Source organism: Rhinatrema bivittatum, chromosome 4 (assembly GCF_901001135.1).
Source record: "Rhinatrema bivittatum chromosome 4, aRhiBiv1.1, whole genome shotgun sequence".
Classification (NCBI taxonomy): domain Eukaryota; kingdom Metazoa; phylum Chordata; class Amphibia; order Gymnophiona; family Rhinatrematidae; genus Rhinatrema; species Rhinatrema bivittatum.
The window spans coordinates 274,377,974-274,397,333 of record NC_042618.1 but is presented as its reverse complement, the minus strand read 5'-3'; the positions used below and the strand labels follow the sequence as shown (position 1 = coordinate 274,397,333).

Sequence of the window (19,360 nt, the reverse complement as noted above, 5' to 3'; positions counted from 1 at the left end):
TTTTGGATTTAGACTTCAATTACCCCAATATTGACTGGGTAAATGTATCATCGGGTCACGTTAGAGAGATAACGTTCCTGGATGGAATAAATGGTAGCTTTATGGAGCAATTGGTTCAGGAACCGACGAGAGAGGGAGCAATTTTAGATCTAATTCTCAGTGGAGCACAGGACTTGTGAGAGAGGTAACGGTGGTTGGGCCGCTTGGCAATAGTGATCATAATATGATCAAATTTGATTTGATGACTGGAAACAGGAACAGTGTGCAAATCCAAGGCTCTCGTGCTAAACTTTCAAAAGGGAAACTTTGATAAAATGAGAAAAATTGTTAGAAAAAAACTGAAAGGAGCAGCTACAAAAGTAAAAAATGTCCAAGAAGCATGGTCATTGTTAAAAAAAATACCATTCTAGAAGCACAGTCCAGATGTATTCCACACATTAAGAAAGGTGGAAAGAAGGCAAAACGATTACCGAATGGTTAAAAGGGGAGGTGAAAGAAGCTATTTTAGCCAAAAGATCTTCATTCAAAAATTGGAAGAAGGATCCAACAGAAGAAAATAGGATAAAGCATAACGTTGGCAAGTTAAATGTAAGACATTGATAGAACAGAATAAGAGAGAATTTGAAAAGAAGTTGGCTATAGAGGCAAAAACTCACAGTAAAAACTTTTTTAAATATATCCGAAGCAGAAAGCCTGTGAGGGAGTCAGTTGGACCGTTAGATGATCGAGGGGTTAAAGGGGCACTTAGAGAAGATAAGGCCATCGCGGAAAGATTAAATGATTTCTTTGCTTCGGTGTTTACTGAAGAGGAAGTTGGGGAGGTACCCGTAATGGAGAAGGATTTCATGGGTTATGATTCAGATGGACTGAATCAAATCACGGTGAACCTAGAAGATGTGGTAGGCCTGATTGACAAACTGAAGAGTAGTAAATCACCTAGACCGGATGGTATACACCCCAGAGTTCTGAAGGAACTAAAAAAATGAAATTTCAGACCTATTAGTAAAAATTTTTAACTTATCATTAAAATCATCCATTGTACCTAAAGACTGGAGGATAGCAAATGTAACCCCAATATTTAAAAAGGGCTCCAGGGACAATCCGGGAAACTACAGACCGGTTAGCCTGACCTCAGTGCCAGGAAAAATAGTGGTAAGTGTTCTAAACATCAAAATCACAGAACATATAGAAAGACATGGTTTAATGGAACAAAGTCAGCATGGCTTTACCCAGGGCAAGTCTTGCCTCACAAATCTGCTTCACTTTTTTGAAGGAATTAATAAACATGGGGATAAAGGTGAACTGGTAGATATAGTATACTTGGATTTTCAGAAGTCGTTTGACAAAGTTCCTCATGAGAGGCTTCTAGGAAAGTAAAAAGGTCATGGGATAGGTGGCGATGTCCTTTCGTGGATTGCAAACTGGCTAAAAGACAGGAAACAGAGAGTAGGATTAAATGGACAATTTTCTCAGTGGAAGGGAGTGGACAATGAAGTGCCTCAGGGATCTGTATTGGGACCCTTACTTTTCAATATATTTATAAATGATCTGGAAAGAAATACGAGTGAGATAATCAAATTTGCAGATGACACAAAATTGTTCAGAGTAGTTAAATCACAAGCAGATTGTAATAAATTGCAGGAAGACCTAGTGAGACTGGAAAATTGGGCATCCAAATGGCAGATGAAATTTAATGTGGATAAGTGCAAGGTGATGCATATAGGGAAAAATAACCCATGCTATAATTACACAATGTTGGGTTCCATATTAGGTGCTACAACCCAAGAAAGAGATCTAGGTGTCATAGTGGATAACACATTGAAATCGTCGGTTCAGTGTGCTGCGGCAGTCAAAAAAGCAAACAGAATGTTGGGAATTATTAGAAAGGGAATGGTGAATAAAACGGAAAATGTCATAATGCCTCTGTATCGCTCCATGGTGAGACTGCACCTTGAATACTGTGTACAATTCTGGTCGCTGCATCTCAAAAAAGATAGAATTGCGATGGAGAAGGTACAGAGAAGGGCTACCAAAATGATAAGGGGAATGGAACAACTCCCCTATGAGGAAAGACTAAAGAGGTTAGGACTTTTCAGCTTGGAGAAGAGACGACTGAGGGGGGCATATGATAGAGATGTTTAAAATCATGAAAGGTCTAGAACGGGTAGATGTGAATCGGTTATTTACTCTTTCGGATAGTAGAAAGACTAGGGGGCACTCCATGAAGTTAGCATGGGGCACATTTAAAACTAATCGGAGAAAGTTCTTTTTTACTCAACGCACAATTAAACTCTGGAATTTGTTGCCAGAGGATGTGGTTAGTGCAGTTAGTATTGCTGTGTTTAAAAAAGGATTGGATACGTTCTTGGAGGAGAAGTCCATTACCTGCTATTAAGTTCACTTAGAGAATAGCCACTGCCATTTGCAATGGTAACATGGAATAGATTTAGTTTTTGGGTACTTGCCAGGTTCTTATGGCCTGGATTGGCCACTGTTGGAAACAGGATGCTGGGCTTGATGGACCCTTGGTCTGACCCAGTATGGCATTTTCTTATGTTCTTATGACAATAAAAATATGGAGTATCTACATCAGGCCCAGCGATAAACCAGTGCCAAGCCCGCTGGTCCCTCTTCTTCACATGATTCAATTTTGTGTTATGTTACCGTCTTGGCAATAAAAATGGTCGCGCTGATGCCCTCTCACAGTCATTCGTCACCGAGGATGTACCCAATTCACTGCGGCACATCATAGATCCTGATAGGATCATTCTGTCAGCCACCTAGCCAGTGCCTCCAGGGAGGACTGTGGTTCCTCGCCCGCTACGACAGAAGGTGCTGCAATAGGCCAACTCTCTGACCTCCTCCAGGACTCTTTCCACCCTTCTACGCTACTATTGGTGGCCTACTATTTGAAAGGACACCCAAGCCTACGTCAGATCTTGTCCTACATGCACCCATCATAAGCCTCCAGCTGGGAAGCCCTTGGGGCTTTTACAGCCACTTCCTGTCCCGAGCGAACCTTGGACCCATTTTGCCACAGATTTTATAGTGGACCTGCCTGTCTCCAGTGGTAAGAACACCATATGGGTCACTGTTGATCGGTTCTCTAAGATGGCGCCCCAGCTGGCCAAACTGTTTTTTCAACGTGTTTCATCTTCACGGTCTCCCCAAACATATTCTCTGCAACTGTGGTGTCCAATTTACTGCACGTTTCTGGAAATCTCTTTGCAAGAAGTTGGATATTTCCTTAGACTTCACGTTGCCTACCACCCTCAAGCCAACGGCCAAACTGAGAGGACCAATAGGACTCTAAAACAATTCCTGCAAGCCTACATGAATCTGCGGCAGGACAACTGGGCCAGCCTTCTGCCTTGGGCATAGTTTGCTTTAAATTCTCATGTGTCCACGTCCACCGGTTCATCTCCGTTCCAGCTGGTCTATGGGCACTAACTTTTGCCACCGCTTCCTCTCCCGCTGTCCATGGCATCTCCAGCAGCGCAGGTGACTGCTCAATAATTACATCAACTGTGGCGCAGTACCCAGCAGCTGCTTGAACACGCTGCCCAGAGATCAAAGTAGGCCAACGATGCTCATCATCGCTCAGCACCCCAGTTTGAACCTGGAGATAAGGTGTGGCTTAGTACTAAGTTCATTCACCTCAAACTGCCTTCAACACGCTTTGCTCCTAGGTGTATTGGTTCCTTTCCTGTATTAAGCCGCCTGGGTCCTGTTACCTACCGACTTCAGTTGCTCTCCTCACTCAAAATTCACAATGCATTTCATGTTTCTCTGCTGAAGCCTCTGATTCTCTCTGGATTTTCGAAGAAACCAAGATCCCGTACCGTTATCCTCTGAGGCTGATGTCACCTACCAAATCCGAGACATCTTGGACATCAGGAAACATGGCAGGAGATGGGAGAACCTCCTATCATTGGAGAGCTTTGGACCTGAAGAAAACAGCTGGGAGCCCATGGCCAATATCCTGGACAAGGATCTCATTCGACAGTTCCATTCCAAGCATCCTCGCAAACCAAAACCCCCGGGGATGGGCCTTAAGAGGGGGGTACTGTTATGCCTGTCGGTCGCAGACAGCTGTGATCACATGTAATCCAGTCTACTCTCTACAGGGGTCCTCTCTTGGACCTCTCCATTCCCTCGCCCAGAGCTCACTGCTGTCTCTACCTCACCTCCCGACGGTGCAGACCTGTGGGGGTCCCTCCCACAGGTAGTAACAACTTGCATCTCAGGCCAAGGGCCCACATACCCACAAATCAAAGCACAGTGTGGACGTTCACATGCTGCCATTGCTGCTCGAGCCATCTCAGTCCCTTCACTAGCTGAGATTCAATAGGAAGGTGGGAGGGATTGTGTGGTTGATTTGTTCTGCTGTCCACAGAGCTGTCCACAGAGCACCTGTTAACCTTTGCTTTTTCCTTGGACAAGGAGAAAGAAGCAGCCACACAAATGGGACTTCTGGAGCTAATGGTTGCATGAATAAAAATAGAATTTCTTTTGGGTTTTTTTCCCTTTTTGCAACTCTCAGTAAGAATAGGGGAAGTTGAAACTTCATTGAAATAAATTTCTCAAAACTGCTTGACCAAAATTATTATCATTATGAGTATCTTGATCCAAACAGTAATGTTTTGTAATTGTTTGAATGAAAGACCATGTGGCAGCTTTCCATATGTTTTGAATATAAGCTTGTTTTGACTGGGCTATAGAGGTTGCCGTAGCTCTGATTTGATGAGCATAAACTTTTTGTAGAAGATATTTCCTGCTGAAGGAAAGCAGAAGGAAATGCACTGAGACAACCAAGATGAGAGAGTCTCTTTTTTTGACTGGTCAAACCTGATTATTAACCACAAAGCAAACAAATATTTGAGAAGGTTTTCTAATAACCTTAGTCCTGGCCAAATAAAATAGCATTGCTCTTCTGAATCCAGAGTATGTAGACTTTGTTCTTCTAATGAAGAATATGATTTACAGATTGGTTCAAGTGAAATCGGAAAATGACCTTAGGTAAAAGATTTTGGATGAGTTCTCAAGACAAAATTTGCTTAGAAAAATTCCCATATAGGGAGGATAGATAACTAGAGCCTGATGCTTACTTTATATCCTGAAGAAACTACAACTTCCAGGTAAGAAATTAAAAACTGTTACTAATGGTTCAAAAGGAAATTTCATTAATTGGGTTGGTACTATGTTCAAGTCCCATTGAATTGGAGGAGTTTTAAGTGGAAGCCTCAAATGAAATGGACCTTTGATAAATTTAGAGACAATATGATGTTGTGAAATTGGAATGCCTTCCAAAAGATGATGTCAAGCTCCATATGCTGACAAATGTACCTTGAGTTTGTCTTTAGACCAGAATTAGAGAGGTGAAGGAGACATTGACATAAAGTGGCACTTTAATAAATGAAAGGGTCTTCTCTGACCTTAGAACCCCATGAGGAAAATCTTCACCAATTATAGAAACATAGAAACATAGAAACATAGAAATGACGGCAGAAGAAGACCAAATGGCCCATCCAGTCTGCCCAGCAAGCCCCCCCCCCCCCCACCTCCCCTCCCACACCCATCTGTTTCTCTTAGCTCTTGGTTCTAATTCCCTTCCACCCCCGCCATCAATGCAGAGAGCGGCGACGGAGCTGCATCCAAGTGAAATATCCAGCTCGATCAGTTAGAGGTAGTAGGGGTAGTAACCGCCGCAATAAGCAAGCTACACCCATGCTTATTTGTTTTTACCCAGATTATGTTATACAGCCCTTATTGGTTGTTTATCTTCTCCCCTGCCGTTGAAGCAGGGAGCTATGCTGGATATGCGTGAGGTATCAGCTTTTTTCCTCTCCCCTGCCGTTGAAGCAGAGAGCCACGCTGGACATGCATCGAAAGCGAAGTATCAGGCACATTTGGTTTGGGGTAGTAACCGCCGTAACAAGCCAGCTACTCCCCGCTTTGTGAGTGTGAATCCTTTTTTCTTCTCCCCTGCCGTTGAAGTTATGCTGGATATGCGTGAAGTATCAGTTTTTCTTTTCCCCTGCCGTTGAAGCAGAGAGCTATGCTGGAAATTTGTGATGTATCAGTCTTTCTCCCATGTCGTTGAAGCAGAGAGCCATGCTGGATATGCGTCGAGAGTGAAGTATCAGGTACATTTGGTTTGGGGTAGTAACCGCCGAAACAAGCCAGCTACTCCCCGCTTTGTGAGTGCGAACCCTTTTTTCTTCTCCCCTGCCGTTTAAGCAGAGAGCTCTGCTGGATGTGTGAAGTAACAGTTTTTCTTTTCCCCTGCTGTTGAAGCAGAGAACTATGCTGGATATGCATTGAAAGTGAAGTATAAGAATGGAGTGATCAAGCTAGTTGAAAGGCATCAGGAATAGAGGAAGGTGGAGGTAGTAATTTGGATATTTGGTTTGGGGTAGTAACCGCCGTAACAAGCCAGCTACTCCCGTCTTTGTGAGTGCAAATCCTTTTTTCCACATTTCCTCTTGCTGTTGAAGCTTAGAGTGATGTTGGAGTCACAGTAACCATGTGTATGTTTATTGAATAAGGGTATTGTCTCCAGGCAGTAGCCATCATTCTGGCGAGTCACCCACTCTTCATTGGCGGCCTCTTGACTTTATGGATCCACAGTGTTTATCCCACGCCCCTTTGAAGTCCTTCACAGTTCTGGTCTTCACCACTTCCTCCGGAAGGGCATTCCAGGCATCCACCACCCTCTCCGTGAAGAAATACTTCCTGACATTGGTTCTGAATCTTCCTCCCTGGAGCTTCAAATCGTGACCCCTGGTTCTGCTGATTTTTTTCTTATGGTAAAGGTTTGTCGTTGCCTTTGGATCATTAAAACCTTTCAAGTATCTGAAAGTCTGTATCATATCACCTCTGCTCCTCCTTTCCTCCAGGGTGTACATATTTAGATTCTTCAATCTCTCCTCGTACGTCATGCGATGAAGATCCTCCACCTTCCTGGTCGCCCTTCTCTGTACCGCTTCCATCTTGTCTTTGTCTTTTTGTAGATACGGTCTCCAGAACTGAACACAGTACTCCAGGTGAGGCCTCACCAAGGACCTGTACAAGGGAATAATCACTTCCCTTTTCTTACTCGATATTCCTCTCTCTATGCAGCCCAGCATTCTTCTGGCTTTTGCTATCGCCTTGTCGCATTGTTTCGCAGACTTCATATCATTAGACACTATCACCCCAAGGTCCCTCTCCTGCTCCGTGCACGTCAGCCTTTCCCCCCCCATCGAATACAGTTCATTCGGATTTCCGCTCCCCATATGCATGACTTTGCACTTCTTGGCATTGAATCTCAGCTGCCATATCTTCGACCACTCTTCCAGTTTCCTTAGATCCCGTCTCATTCTCTCCACTCCTTCCGGCGTGTCCACTCTGTTGCAGATCTTAGTGTCATCCGCAAAAAGACAAACCTTACCTTCTATCCCGTCCGCAATGTCGCTCACAAAGATATTGAACAGGACCGGTCCCAACACCGATCCTTGCGGTACACCACTTAAAACCGCTCTCTCTTCAGAGAAGGTTCCGTTTACCATCACACATTGTTTTCTGTCCGTCAACCAATTTGCAATCCAGGTCACCACCTTGTCACTCACTCCCAAGCTTCTCGTTTTATTCACCAGTCTCCTGTGCGGAACTGTATCAAAAGATTGTCTAGTAGCAAGTTTATTTGCTGCAAGAAAAACCTTCTTTACTTCACCTGAAAAAGGAAAGTTCATGATACCTTGTTTTCAATATTCATGTTGCTAGAGACAGAAATTGAAGGTTTGCATGAAGTAGAGAGCTCTGGAATGTTGGGAAAGTGAACAGGTAGTGCTTCTGCCAGTTTTAGAATCCATGGAAACCAGATTTCTTGAGGCCAATATGGTGATATGAAAATCATTCTGCTTGTATCTCTCCTTAACTTGAGCAATGTCCTTGAGATAAGGGGAATTAGTTATAAAGCATACTGAAAGCAGTATTCCATTGAATTAGAAAGGCATCTAATTTAATGACCTAGAAAATTGGTTTTTTGAAGCAAAAAAGGGGCAGTTTGTGATTCCAAAGGGATACAAAAAGAACTATGCTTAAAGGTGAATTGTAAAAGCCCAGTGTGTGCCAAAACTGGGAGATATGCAAACAAGTTGGACCAGTATGTGCCATGCAGATTTTAAAAGCTGCCCACATACATGTGTACTTGTTGCTACACACACACACAAATGATCTTTCTGAAACTGATGGATAAATTGATAATTCTTGACCTATTTTGATCAAGTTATGCATCCTTTGGCTTAGAAAGAAAGCTTTTTCATGATTCGATAACAATTGAGCACCTATAAATTCTAAGCAAAGAGTGGGTCTATTTTTACAATTCATTAATGATGTCAATTTTGCAATGAATACCTCTGAATGTTTCTGTAACACCATCCCACAAACCGCCAACCCACCTCCTGAAAACTCACCCCGAATCAAAGTGTCCCCTCTTACAATAGTGCATTGAGTGTCAGACTGAGTCTTATAAAGAGTCTCTCTCTCTCTCTCTCCCCCCAAGCATGTAAGATATGCAAACATCTGTGAAGAGTATTTTAACATATACTTTATAAAACAGCGCATATCTTTACAGGCAGTGTGATATGGGCACACACGCAGTCCCTTTTAAAATGTAGCAAAAAATACCACTAAACCTGAATGTGGAGCCATGCTACTTTAAGTTCAGATAAAAAGCAAAGCACATCACATAATACCCAATAATTAAAATGGAAGTCAGTCAAGAAAAATGAACTTAAAATGCCACCATTACTTACTCTCTCCAACAGTTCTACTTCTTTCCCTTGGAGGCCACCCCAGAAGCAGCAGTAGTTGCCGATGTCCTCATGGGCCTCTTCCTTAGGAACCACTACCCCACTTCCAGTATCTTCTCTCTCTCTCACACACACAAACACACACACACACACACACACCAGTCATCTCCCTGATCAGTCTTTCTCACACATACACACATCACCTCTCTAACCAATCTCTCTCAATCACACAATGCTCTCTCTCTTATACACATTCAATCATAAACACATGCTCTCTCTATTTCACTTATAAACAAGCTCTCAATCACACTCATGTTCCCTCTATCTCACTTACACACAAGTTCTCAATCATATACATATTCTCTCTACCTCACTTACAAACAGGCTCAATCACACACATGTCTCCTCTCTCTCTCACAGCCACAGCCAGTCAGAAACATGCTCCATCTCTCTCTCGCACACTCACACAGAACCACCCTCACTCACGCACATTGACATAAACAATCACCCTCCCTGTCTGACATACACAACACACACACACACATAAGAACATGCCATACTAGGTCAGACCAAGGGTCCATCAAGCCCAGCATCCTGTTTCCAACAGTGGCCAATCCAGGCCATAAGAACCTGGCAAGTACACAAAAACTAAGTCTATTCCATATTACTGTTGCTAGTAATAGCAGTGGCTATTTTCTAAGTCAACTTAATTACTAGCAGGTAATGGACTTCTCCTCCAAGAACTTATCCAATCCTTTTTACAGCTACACTAACTGCACTAACCACATCCTCTGGCAACAAATTCCAGAGTTTAATTGTGCATTGAGTGAAAAAGAACTTTCTCCGATTAGTTTTAAATGTGTCACATGCTAACTTCAAGGAGTGCACTCTAGTCTTTCTATTATCTGAAAGAGTAAATAACCGATTCACATTTACCCGTTCTAGACCTCTCATGATTTTAAACACCTCTATCATATCCCCCCTCAGCCGTCTCTTCTCCAAGCTGAAAAGTGTTACGAGCGCGGAGGCGCGGTCGCTTCTGTCGGGAGGTGTGAGCCCTTGGATCACCACGCAACTCAGGGAGGAGCCCCGAGAGCACAGCGAGAGGTGAGCTGATGCAAGCACGGGCAGACAAGGAGCAGAACAAAGCTGGAACGAAGACAAGGAGACTGAAGGTCTGACCCTCTACTGGACTTGAACACCTCAGGAAGACCACCAACACAATGGTGGTCAATGAACAGTCCTCTGACCGTTCCAAGCCCTTCTGGACCTGTCGCTGGGTAACGGCAATAGGCGGCAGGCCGGACAGAGGATGAGGGCCGATGGAGGCTTTGGACATGGAAGACTCTGGATGAAGACTCAGGCGAGGACACTTGGACGAAGAATCAGGAGCAAGGGATAGCAGACGTGGAGTCAGGAGCAAGGTTCAAGAGCTGGGTTGAGACTGCGACGCAGCACGCCCTACACAGCCCACCCGTGGGGCTGGTCGCTGACCACGCTGGGCTCAAAACAGGCTCTAGACGAGATGAGAAGTAGATGAGACTGGAACATGGTGAAGGTCCCGAAGAGGCCTGCACCGGGGTACAGGACATCAAGATCACGGACCACGCTGAAGTGGAGCAGGTTCAAACAGAGTCTTAGACATGGATGGATGAAGATGCAAGGGACTCTGAAGAGCAGGACAGGATTCAAGCTCAGGATATAAGATAAAGAAATCTCAGACAACACGAGGTTCAAGACTTAGGATTCAAGCAGAAGTCTTCTGGAGGCTTGCACTGCAGAAGAGAAGATGGCCTTTACCATGAGGCACGCTACACAGCCCGCCCTTGAAAGTGGACATCAAGGAACCAAGGAACTGGAACCAGAGGCAAAGACAAATGTGTCAGGAAGGAACATCGGACAACAGGAACATGAAGATATCCGGAGGTACGGACGAAGGATCTCCAATGAGGGACAAGACCAGGACATCAGGAACATCACGACAAAAGAGCTTCAGGATACTGGGAACATCGAGACGACGGAGGACCAGGACATCAAGGAAACCAGGAACATGAAGACAAAGCCATCAAAGCAGGAGAAGACAACAGAGGACCTGGACAGAAGGAGAAGACACAGACGACTGTGGAACCCGATCCGAAGGCACTGGATGAAGGTAGGCAGGGCCTTTTTATAGGGCTGAAGCAGGAAACTGTCATTAGGTGGGGCCCGGGGCATATCCGGCCGCGGGCCCTTTAAAAACACAGAAAAAGCACACACCGGCACCTAGGAACAGGCAGGAAGCAGAACAGCACCATGGAGAGCGGCGACCCCGCTTTGGGAGTGGCCTCCAGGCCGCAGGATCACATCAGAGCGGCAGCGGCCTCCCGTTGCCGCTCAGGAGGGACTTCGGAAGTGGCTCCTCGCTGCAAGAGGAGCTGGCTGGTGCAGCCTCCAGCCGCATGAAGATGGCAGCGGCGGCGGCCCTGCCGCATGGGAGGCTCTGCTGGTAGCGCTCCAGCCATGAAGAAGGTGGAGGAGAGGCAGGCACTAGCAGGGACGGCTTCCCTGCCGTGTAAGGACTCCAGCAGCGGCTCCAGCTGCGAAGACAAAAGCAGAAGCAGAAGTGGTGGCCACAGCCACGAAGGACTGCTCCCAGGGGGCTCGGCAGCAGCGGCAGCAGTCTGGGCCATGCGGGCGTGGCAGCAATGGCGGCCTCCTGGCTGCTTAGGTGGTCGGCAGCACAGCGATCCAGGACCATGACTGCCGTGAGTCGGCTTCAGCGTTGGCGGCCACGAGGCCGCATTGGAAGGCAGCGCAACAAGGGGTAAGTGGGTGGAGAGGCCTGCCCATGGGATGGGCTCTGCGGGCAGGAATCGTAACAAAAAGTCCTAACCTCTTTAGTCTTTTCTCATAGGGGAGCTGTTCCATCCCATTATCATTTTGGTTGCCCTTCTCTGTACCCTCTCCATCGCAACTTTTTTGAGATGCAGCGACCAGAATTGTATACAGTATTCAAGGTGCGATCTCACCATGGAGCGATTCAGAGGCATTATGATTTCTATTGTATTCACCATTCCGTTTCTAATAATTCCCAACATTCTGTTTGCTTTTTTGACTGCCGCAGCACACTGAACCGACTATTTCAATGTGTTATCCACTATGGCGCCTTGATCTCTTTCTTGGGTGGTAGCTCCTAATATGGAACCTAACATTGTGTAACTATAGCATGGGTTATTTTTCCCTATATATATCACCTTGCACTTATCCACATTAAATTTCATCTGCCATTTGGATGCCCAATTTTCCAGTCTCACAAGGTCTTCCTGCAATTTATCACAATCTGCTTGTGATTTAACTACTCTGAACAATTTTGTGTCATCTGCAAATTTGATTATCTCTCTCATCGTATTTCTTTCCAGATCATTTATAAATATATTGAAAAGTAAGGGTCCCAATACAGATCCCTGAGGCACTCCACTGTCCACTTCCTTCCACTGAGAAAATTGTCCATTTAATCCTACTCTCTGTTTCCTGTCTTTTAGCCAGTTTGCAATCCACGAACGGACATCACCACCTATCCCATGACTTTTTACTTTTCCTAGAAGCCTCTCATGAGGAACTTTGTCAAACGCCTTCTGAAAATCCAAGTATACTACATCTACCGGTTCACCTTTATCCACATGTTTATTAACTCCTTCAAAAAGTGAAGCAAATTTGTGAGGCAATACTTGCTTGGGTAAAGCCATGCTGACTTTGTTCCATTAAACCATGTTCTGTGATTTTGATATTTAGAACACTTTCCACTATTTTTCCTGTCACTGAAGTCAGGCTAACTGGTCTGTAGTTTCTCGGATCGCCCCTGGAGCCCTTTTTAAATATTGGGGTTACATTAGCCACTCTCCAGTCTTCGGGTACAATAGATGATTTTAATGATAGGTTACAAATTTTTACTAATAGGTCTGAAATTTCATTTTGAGTTCCTTCAGAACCCTGGGGTATATACCATCCGGTCCAGGTGATTTACTACTCTTCAGTTATTTAATCAGGCCTACCATATCTTCTAGGTTCACAGTGATTTGGTTCAATCCATCTGAATCATTACCCTTGAAAACCTTCTCCAGTACGGGTATCTCTCCAACATCCTCTTCAGTAAACACCGAAGCAAAGAAATCATTTAATCTTTCCACGATGCCTTATCTTCTCTAGGTGCCCCTTTAACCCCTCGATCACCCTCCCCATCTCACATACATACCACACATATACAGAAGCATCCTTTGATCTCAAAAACATGCACATATACATACACACACAGTAGCCCCCAGCTGAACAGCTCATTTTTGGCACCACCAGCCTAGTCTTGGGCAGCAGCAACCAGCAGCTACAATCTTCATTTCTTCAGTCCCACTGGCCTGGTCACTGCTGGTGGCCAGCAGCGCCAATCTTTGTTTCTTCAGCCCCACCGGCCTGGTCTCCGGCAGCAGCCAGAAGCACTGATCTTCAGGTCTTCAGCCCTGCTGGCCTGGTCTCCGGTGGCAGCTGGTAATGCTGGTGTTCAGGACATTGGCCCCGCCGGCTGCGGGTAACACTTGACATACCTGCTGGTGCATGATAACATACTGGTGTGTCGCAACACACCATTGAGAATCACGCATTAAAGAATGACAGAAGTACATAGCACTAGTAGCTATTTTAGTTCATTTATAGTTTTTAAAAACTGTAGTACAAGTACAATTAGAAATATAATAGAATGACAGATACCTGAATAGAAGACTGATAAAATGTTCTTCATCAAGATGACAATTATAGGCTAGAAGCATTCTATGCAGATCCTCTACTGTTATAAAGCCATCTTTATTTTTGTCCATCTTGGCAAAGGCCTTGCTAAACTCCTGATAATAATCCCTGAATTTATCCCTGAAAAAAAGGTAGATATGCATGTTTGTCAAACTGTAGGCAAATGCAAATATTTTTAATTATTATTTAATACTTTAACACAAATTATTGTACATATAGCAAATTAGAGAAGTATATGCACTGGCACAAAAAATGGCTGCTATAGTTTATTTTGTTTATTTAGACATTTTATGTACTGTCGTTACATGTATAGATCATAACGGTTTACAAAATAACATTCATATTAAGTATATATAAGACATTTGTTTCATGAAAACAACTCCTGGGGTCTATTAACTGATTGATGAATTCCTGCCACACAAAATGTCTTCTTAGCCTTATCTATTAGCCTTATTTTGTCAGCTGACATATATAAGCAGCTGAATTCACTAATAGGTGGGACTTACACCAATGACGTTCTAAGTAGTGTAGATCTTTCTTGGCTAAATTAAATTCTGAACTGAAAATGGCTCAATGTGGGAACATCTGGAGTTATCTCTTTTCACTGAGGCAAGCTCATCAACAGCTAATTGTAATGAATCAATCCATTGGTCAACAGCAAGATATGAATCATTGCCAACAATTTTTGATACATCAGGTAATCATCAATCCTTTCCTCAAAGTGACCATGGTTAAAGAACTGAGACATTGGTATACTTTTATTTTGGCTGCTAGGCAATGAGAACCGCAACTTTAAGCATACCTGGTAAGACCAAAGTACTTGCTCAGCAATAGCCCAATACACAATAATGACTCATTCATAAAACTTAGGTCCAGTGTGTGACCATCCTTGTCCCATGTGGGTGGGACATGAACCACCTGTTCCCACCCCAGTACAGACATCACTGTAAAAAAAAAAAAAATCAGCAAAGAGTGAGGCCAGAGGCTCTCATTCATATGCAAATTAAAATCTCCTAAAATAATACTGGTATTGAGATTAATTTTAGAGCTTAGCAATGACTCATAACAGGTGAATGATTCTGTGCAAGGCGCACGGCTATGCTGCTGAATATCTCTGTAGAAATCACTACTTAGATGGATAAGCCTTATCCATCTAAGTTTAGACTGCTATTCAGCAGGTCTAACTTTGGCCTAGATTAATCAAAAAGCTATAAATAAAGCAGAAATATGACGTGCTAGTGCCAATGATAAAAAAAAATAGGAGTGGGTAGGCACATTTCTGATATACCGCATCACATAGATAAGTTGGCAACTCACAATACTTTATGATATTGCAAGACGCAGTATTGTGTTGTGCAATGCATTAATGCTTTGCGCGTCATTTAACATCTGGCATGTTATTTTCTTTGTTTATATATACCGGCTCCTGTAGCTGCCTCTTTGAGGGTGTGTCAGGCATGGAAGAGAGAGGAGAGGAGGTGAGTTGTTGGAGTTTAGTGGAGTTGGGTAGGCATTTCACTATGAGTGAATTGTCCTGTTGTTTAGTGTTCTTATTTGTTTATCTTTGCCTTTTACTCTTGTCTTTATCTGTGTGTGGACCTTTTTGTGTATTTGTCGTGTGTCTGTTTGTCTTTGTATGGTGGAGGAGTGGTGGTGAGGAGTGAGGAGCTGGAGAGGATGGAATGTAGAAGGCATGGTGAGAGAGGAAAGGCTTGAGGAGAAGAGGGGGAGGAGTAGGAGTAGGATAGGGACAGGTGCAGAGAGAGGGAAGAATGAAGAGATAGAAGGAGGTGGGGGGGGGGAAGGGGATAGGTAGGTGATTGTGGTGGTAGGAAAATGGCAGGGTAGGGATAGACAGAGAGGGCGTGGGGGGAGTTGGCAAGGTAAGTGCAGAGGGGGAGGAAGGGATGGGAGCAGGGAATAGGAGGAGTGGAGGAGTAGCCTAGTGGTTAGAGCAGTGGACCATGACTCAAGAGAACAGTATTCAAGTCCCACTGTCACTGCTTGTGACCTTGGGCAAGTCACTTTACCCTCCATTGCCTCAGGTAGAAACTTAGATTGTAAGCCCTCTGGGGATAGGGAAATAGCAGTACCTGAACATAATCCGCTTTGAAGTGCTGAAAAAAGTGCAAACAGCAGAATATAAAATAATATAAATAAATAAATAAATAAAAAATAAATAGGAGCATGGAAAGTGACAACTCTCTGGAAAAAGAAGTGGCAACCCAAACATCTGGCAGCCAGGTAGTAGAGTAGCCTTATCTTCGTGTGTATAAGTTCACTGTCATGGACAAGAAGATGCTGATTGCTGGGGTCCTCAAGAACTAGAGTATGATGTTTGGGAACTCTGCAGTGAAGATGTCCAGGACAGCCAAGAGCCAGATATTTCACACCATCGGCCAGGCCATATTCTGGTTCAGTGGGATAAAGAGGATTGCAGAGCAGATGATCCACCATTACCACAACATCAAGGCCCAGCTAAAGACAAAGGTGGTGAGCTGCAATGAATATCTGCACCAGATGGGAAGAGGAACCTCTTGCTCCATAGTACTGACTTCCATGGAGCAGCACCTGACACAATGGCTGGGACCGGACATCTTCAAAGGAATGGATGAGGTCCTAGACCCCATGCGAGCCGGAGCCAGTAAGTTCACATCATTGTAAATGTCAAGGCTGCAACCAATTTCCACATATTTTGGCATAAAATGCTCATTTATTGATGCAAAGTGCAAATCTTATGTCAAATAGTACAGGTATACTTCTTAGCATTTATACTTATGTCTTGTTTCCACAGATGTCACCCAGGAACCCACTGGTCTCAGCTGTGAAGCCCCAGGAACCAGCAATGCAGCCCCAGCTTTCACTGCAGCCTTCCAACTAGTTGTACAGGACAAGTGGATTGAAGAAGAGGAGGAACAGCAGTAGCAGCAGCAGCAGCAGCAGCAGCAGCCACAAACAAGAACTGCACTAGATAATGCCACCCCTTGAATCATTTCTAGCCCTTCTTACAAGCATTAAACTTGACAACTTCATGGAGGGGGCACCGCTGACATGGGAACAAGCTGGCCTGTCCCCACATGCCTCCAGCATACTATGTCCCCATCAGAATGCAGCAGACACCCAGACACATCAGTCCACCAGCCCAGGCATATCAGCTTTGAAGCGACAGACAGCACATCTACTGCCAGCAACCACACCACCAGCAGCACTGGAGCAGGCAATACAAGACACCCTCAACCACATCAAAAGGAGGCATGGGTTTCAACTCCACCACAAACGGGCAGAGTTGGTGCGGTTGAGGAGGGCTCAGATACACCACACCAAGACCCTGAAGGAGTGGACAGCAGCCCTGATGTGGTTTTTAACCGCCATCTTGACCTCCATAAATAATCTGACAAATGCGTTCACACAAATCATTGACAGATTCCCTGAGCCTCCATCTGTGCCATCCTTATCCTTCCTGGAGTACACTACATGCAGGAGTCCCTGGCTAGCAGAAAGGTGCAGGGGTAGGCCCTCCAAACAAATACCACCCCAACCCAAAAGCCCTGCAGAGAAAAAAGGTCCATGAGGCCCACCAGTAGTAAAGAGAAAAAAAAACGATCAAAGAAGACTTGTCCAATTAAACCTGGCCAGTCCTCTGTACAATGTTCTTGTGCTGGCTAGATGGAAGAAGACTGCTTGGCATGTCCTCATTACAGAGTTCCTGTGCTAGCTAGATGGAAAAGACAGCTGGACCCATCCTGATTATAGAGTTCCCGAGCCGGCTAGATGGAAGAAGACTGCTGGTCCTGTCCTCAATAGAGGGTTCACTTTTCATCTTATCCTGCTGCTGCTGCCACTTCTAGTCTCAACCTGCTGCCACTTCCCTGCTGGTGTCACTTCTCATCTCGATGCTGCCTCCATGCTTGTACTACTTTTCATTTCATCCTTCTGCTGCCTCCCTGCTGGTGTCACTTTTTGTCTCATCCTGCTACTGCTTTCATGCTGGTGTCACTTCTTGTCTCATCTTGCTGCTGTCTCCATGCTATGCTCTACAGTCCTGGTTCTGCTGCCTGCTACATGAACTTTGCTGCATGGCCCTTAGGCTGTCCCCCTTTGAGTGCACTCTTTCAACATGGACTGTCTGGGCTTTCTTCTTGAACTTTGCTGCCTTGGCCCTTAGGCTGTTTCCCTTTGAGTGCACTCTTTGAACATGGACTTTCTGGCATGCACTGGCATCAGCTCTAACCTTAGAGCTGTACTGTAGCTATGGGGTTGCTACTTCAGCTTTCTAGATTCTTTGTAGTTAGCATGATTTGGAAAGGAATAAGATCATAATATTGTATATGTCATGTTGCTATTTGCAACAATTAATGTACATGTCTCGACTAAATGTGGTCATTTCAGTTAAAATGTCAAGTATTATTTGATATCTTGTCCTTGCAGAATGTGATTACCAAAGAGGCTGACTTGCTTTGAATCTGATTACTTACAATTGTTGTTTAATAAAGTGGTTACATGCTTTGAAACTTCACTTTCTGGTTGTGACTTTTCATTATGTAGTTTTAGCTAAAGGGTTCACTAAATGAAAGGTTTGGGAACCAAATTACCTTGTATGTTATAGTGCCATTGGCCATTCCAACTAGGCACATTTCTCACATGCTAGACTATATGGCCTAGGCCTAAAACTGAAAACTCATTGTATGTTCCCAAAGAAAACAGCAAGAGCAAAACAGGAAACTCCTCACTGTGGAGCTTCACAAGTGGCTCATGTTGCCTTCTCCAGAGAGCATATTCTTAACTAACTCTTGGTTACATGGGCATGTATAGGAAAATTAGTTTCTTACCTGATAATTTTCGTTCCTGTAGTACCAAGGATCAGTCCAGGACACCTGGGTTGTGACTCCGCACCAGTAGGTGGAGACAGAGCAAAACTTGTGGGCGGAGCCATATATAAGCCCCTGTGCCAGTCACAGCCCCTCAGTCATATGTAATGTCAAAGTAGCCATGCAACCAAGTAACAAAACTGGCTAGAAAATGCACTTCTAACTTTAAACTAACACCAAACTCCTACTTGAACCCGGATTCCCCAACCGGGAGAGCTAAACAAGCTAACAGCAAAACTAAGAAAACATGATGAGCGGACTCTCCGTTACTGTAGCGAAGCCCTGCGGGCGGGATCCTGGACTGATCCTTGGTACTACAGGAACGAAAATTATCAGGTAAGAAACTAATTTTCCTTTCCCTGTACGTACCAGGATCAGTCCAGGACACCTGGGATGTACCAGAGCCAACTTACCGAGGGTGGGAAGCAGAGAGTCCCGCTCGGAGAACCCTCTCTCCAAAACCCCCGGAATCGTGAGCCCGGACATCCAACCGGTAATGCCGGATAAAGGTATGCAACGACTTCCAGGTAGCCACCCTGCAAATCTCTTGAGGCTACACCTGAGAAGCTTCCGCTCAAGACGCAGCTGGAGAGCGAGTCGAGGGAGCCCGAAGACCCATGGGAAGTGATTTTCCCCCGCACCAAGTACGCCGAACCAATGGCCTCCTTGAGCCAAGTGGCAAGCGTCGTGCGGGACGCTGCAACTCCTTTCTTTGAACCAGATAACAAAACAAAGAGAAGAGCCGTGACCCGAAATGGATAATTGACCTCCAGACAGCGAAGGGGGGATCGCCGCACGTCAAGCTTCTGTAAATCCCTCGCTTCTGGATCAGAGGGCTCCCCGACCGCAAAAGCGGATAGCTCAATTGAAAAACATGGAAAGCCGACACCACTTTCGGCAGGAAGGAAGGAACCGTCCGCAAAA

The 19,360-nt window shown here is 44.8% G+C and overlaps 1 protein-coding gene across 1 annotated transcript in view; it reads right to left on the bottom strand.

Annotated features, from left to right (window-relative positions):
* Positions 1–19,360, bottom strand: part of EFCAB6 (EF-hand calcium binding domain 6) — a 958,412-nt gene that overhangs the window by 317,548 nt on the left and 621,504 nt on the right. Inside the window, exon 16 of the mRNA XM_029597490.1 lies at positions 13,533–13,688. Coding sequence (XP_029453350.1) covers positions 13,533–13,688 — 156 coding nt within the window. The remainder of the gene's footprint in view (positions 1–13,532; positions 13,689–19,360) is intronic.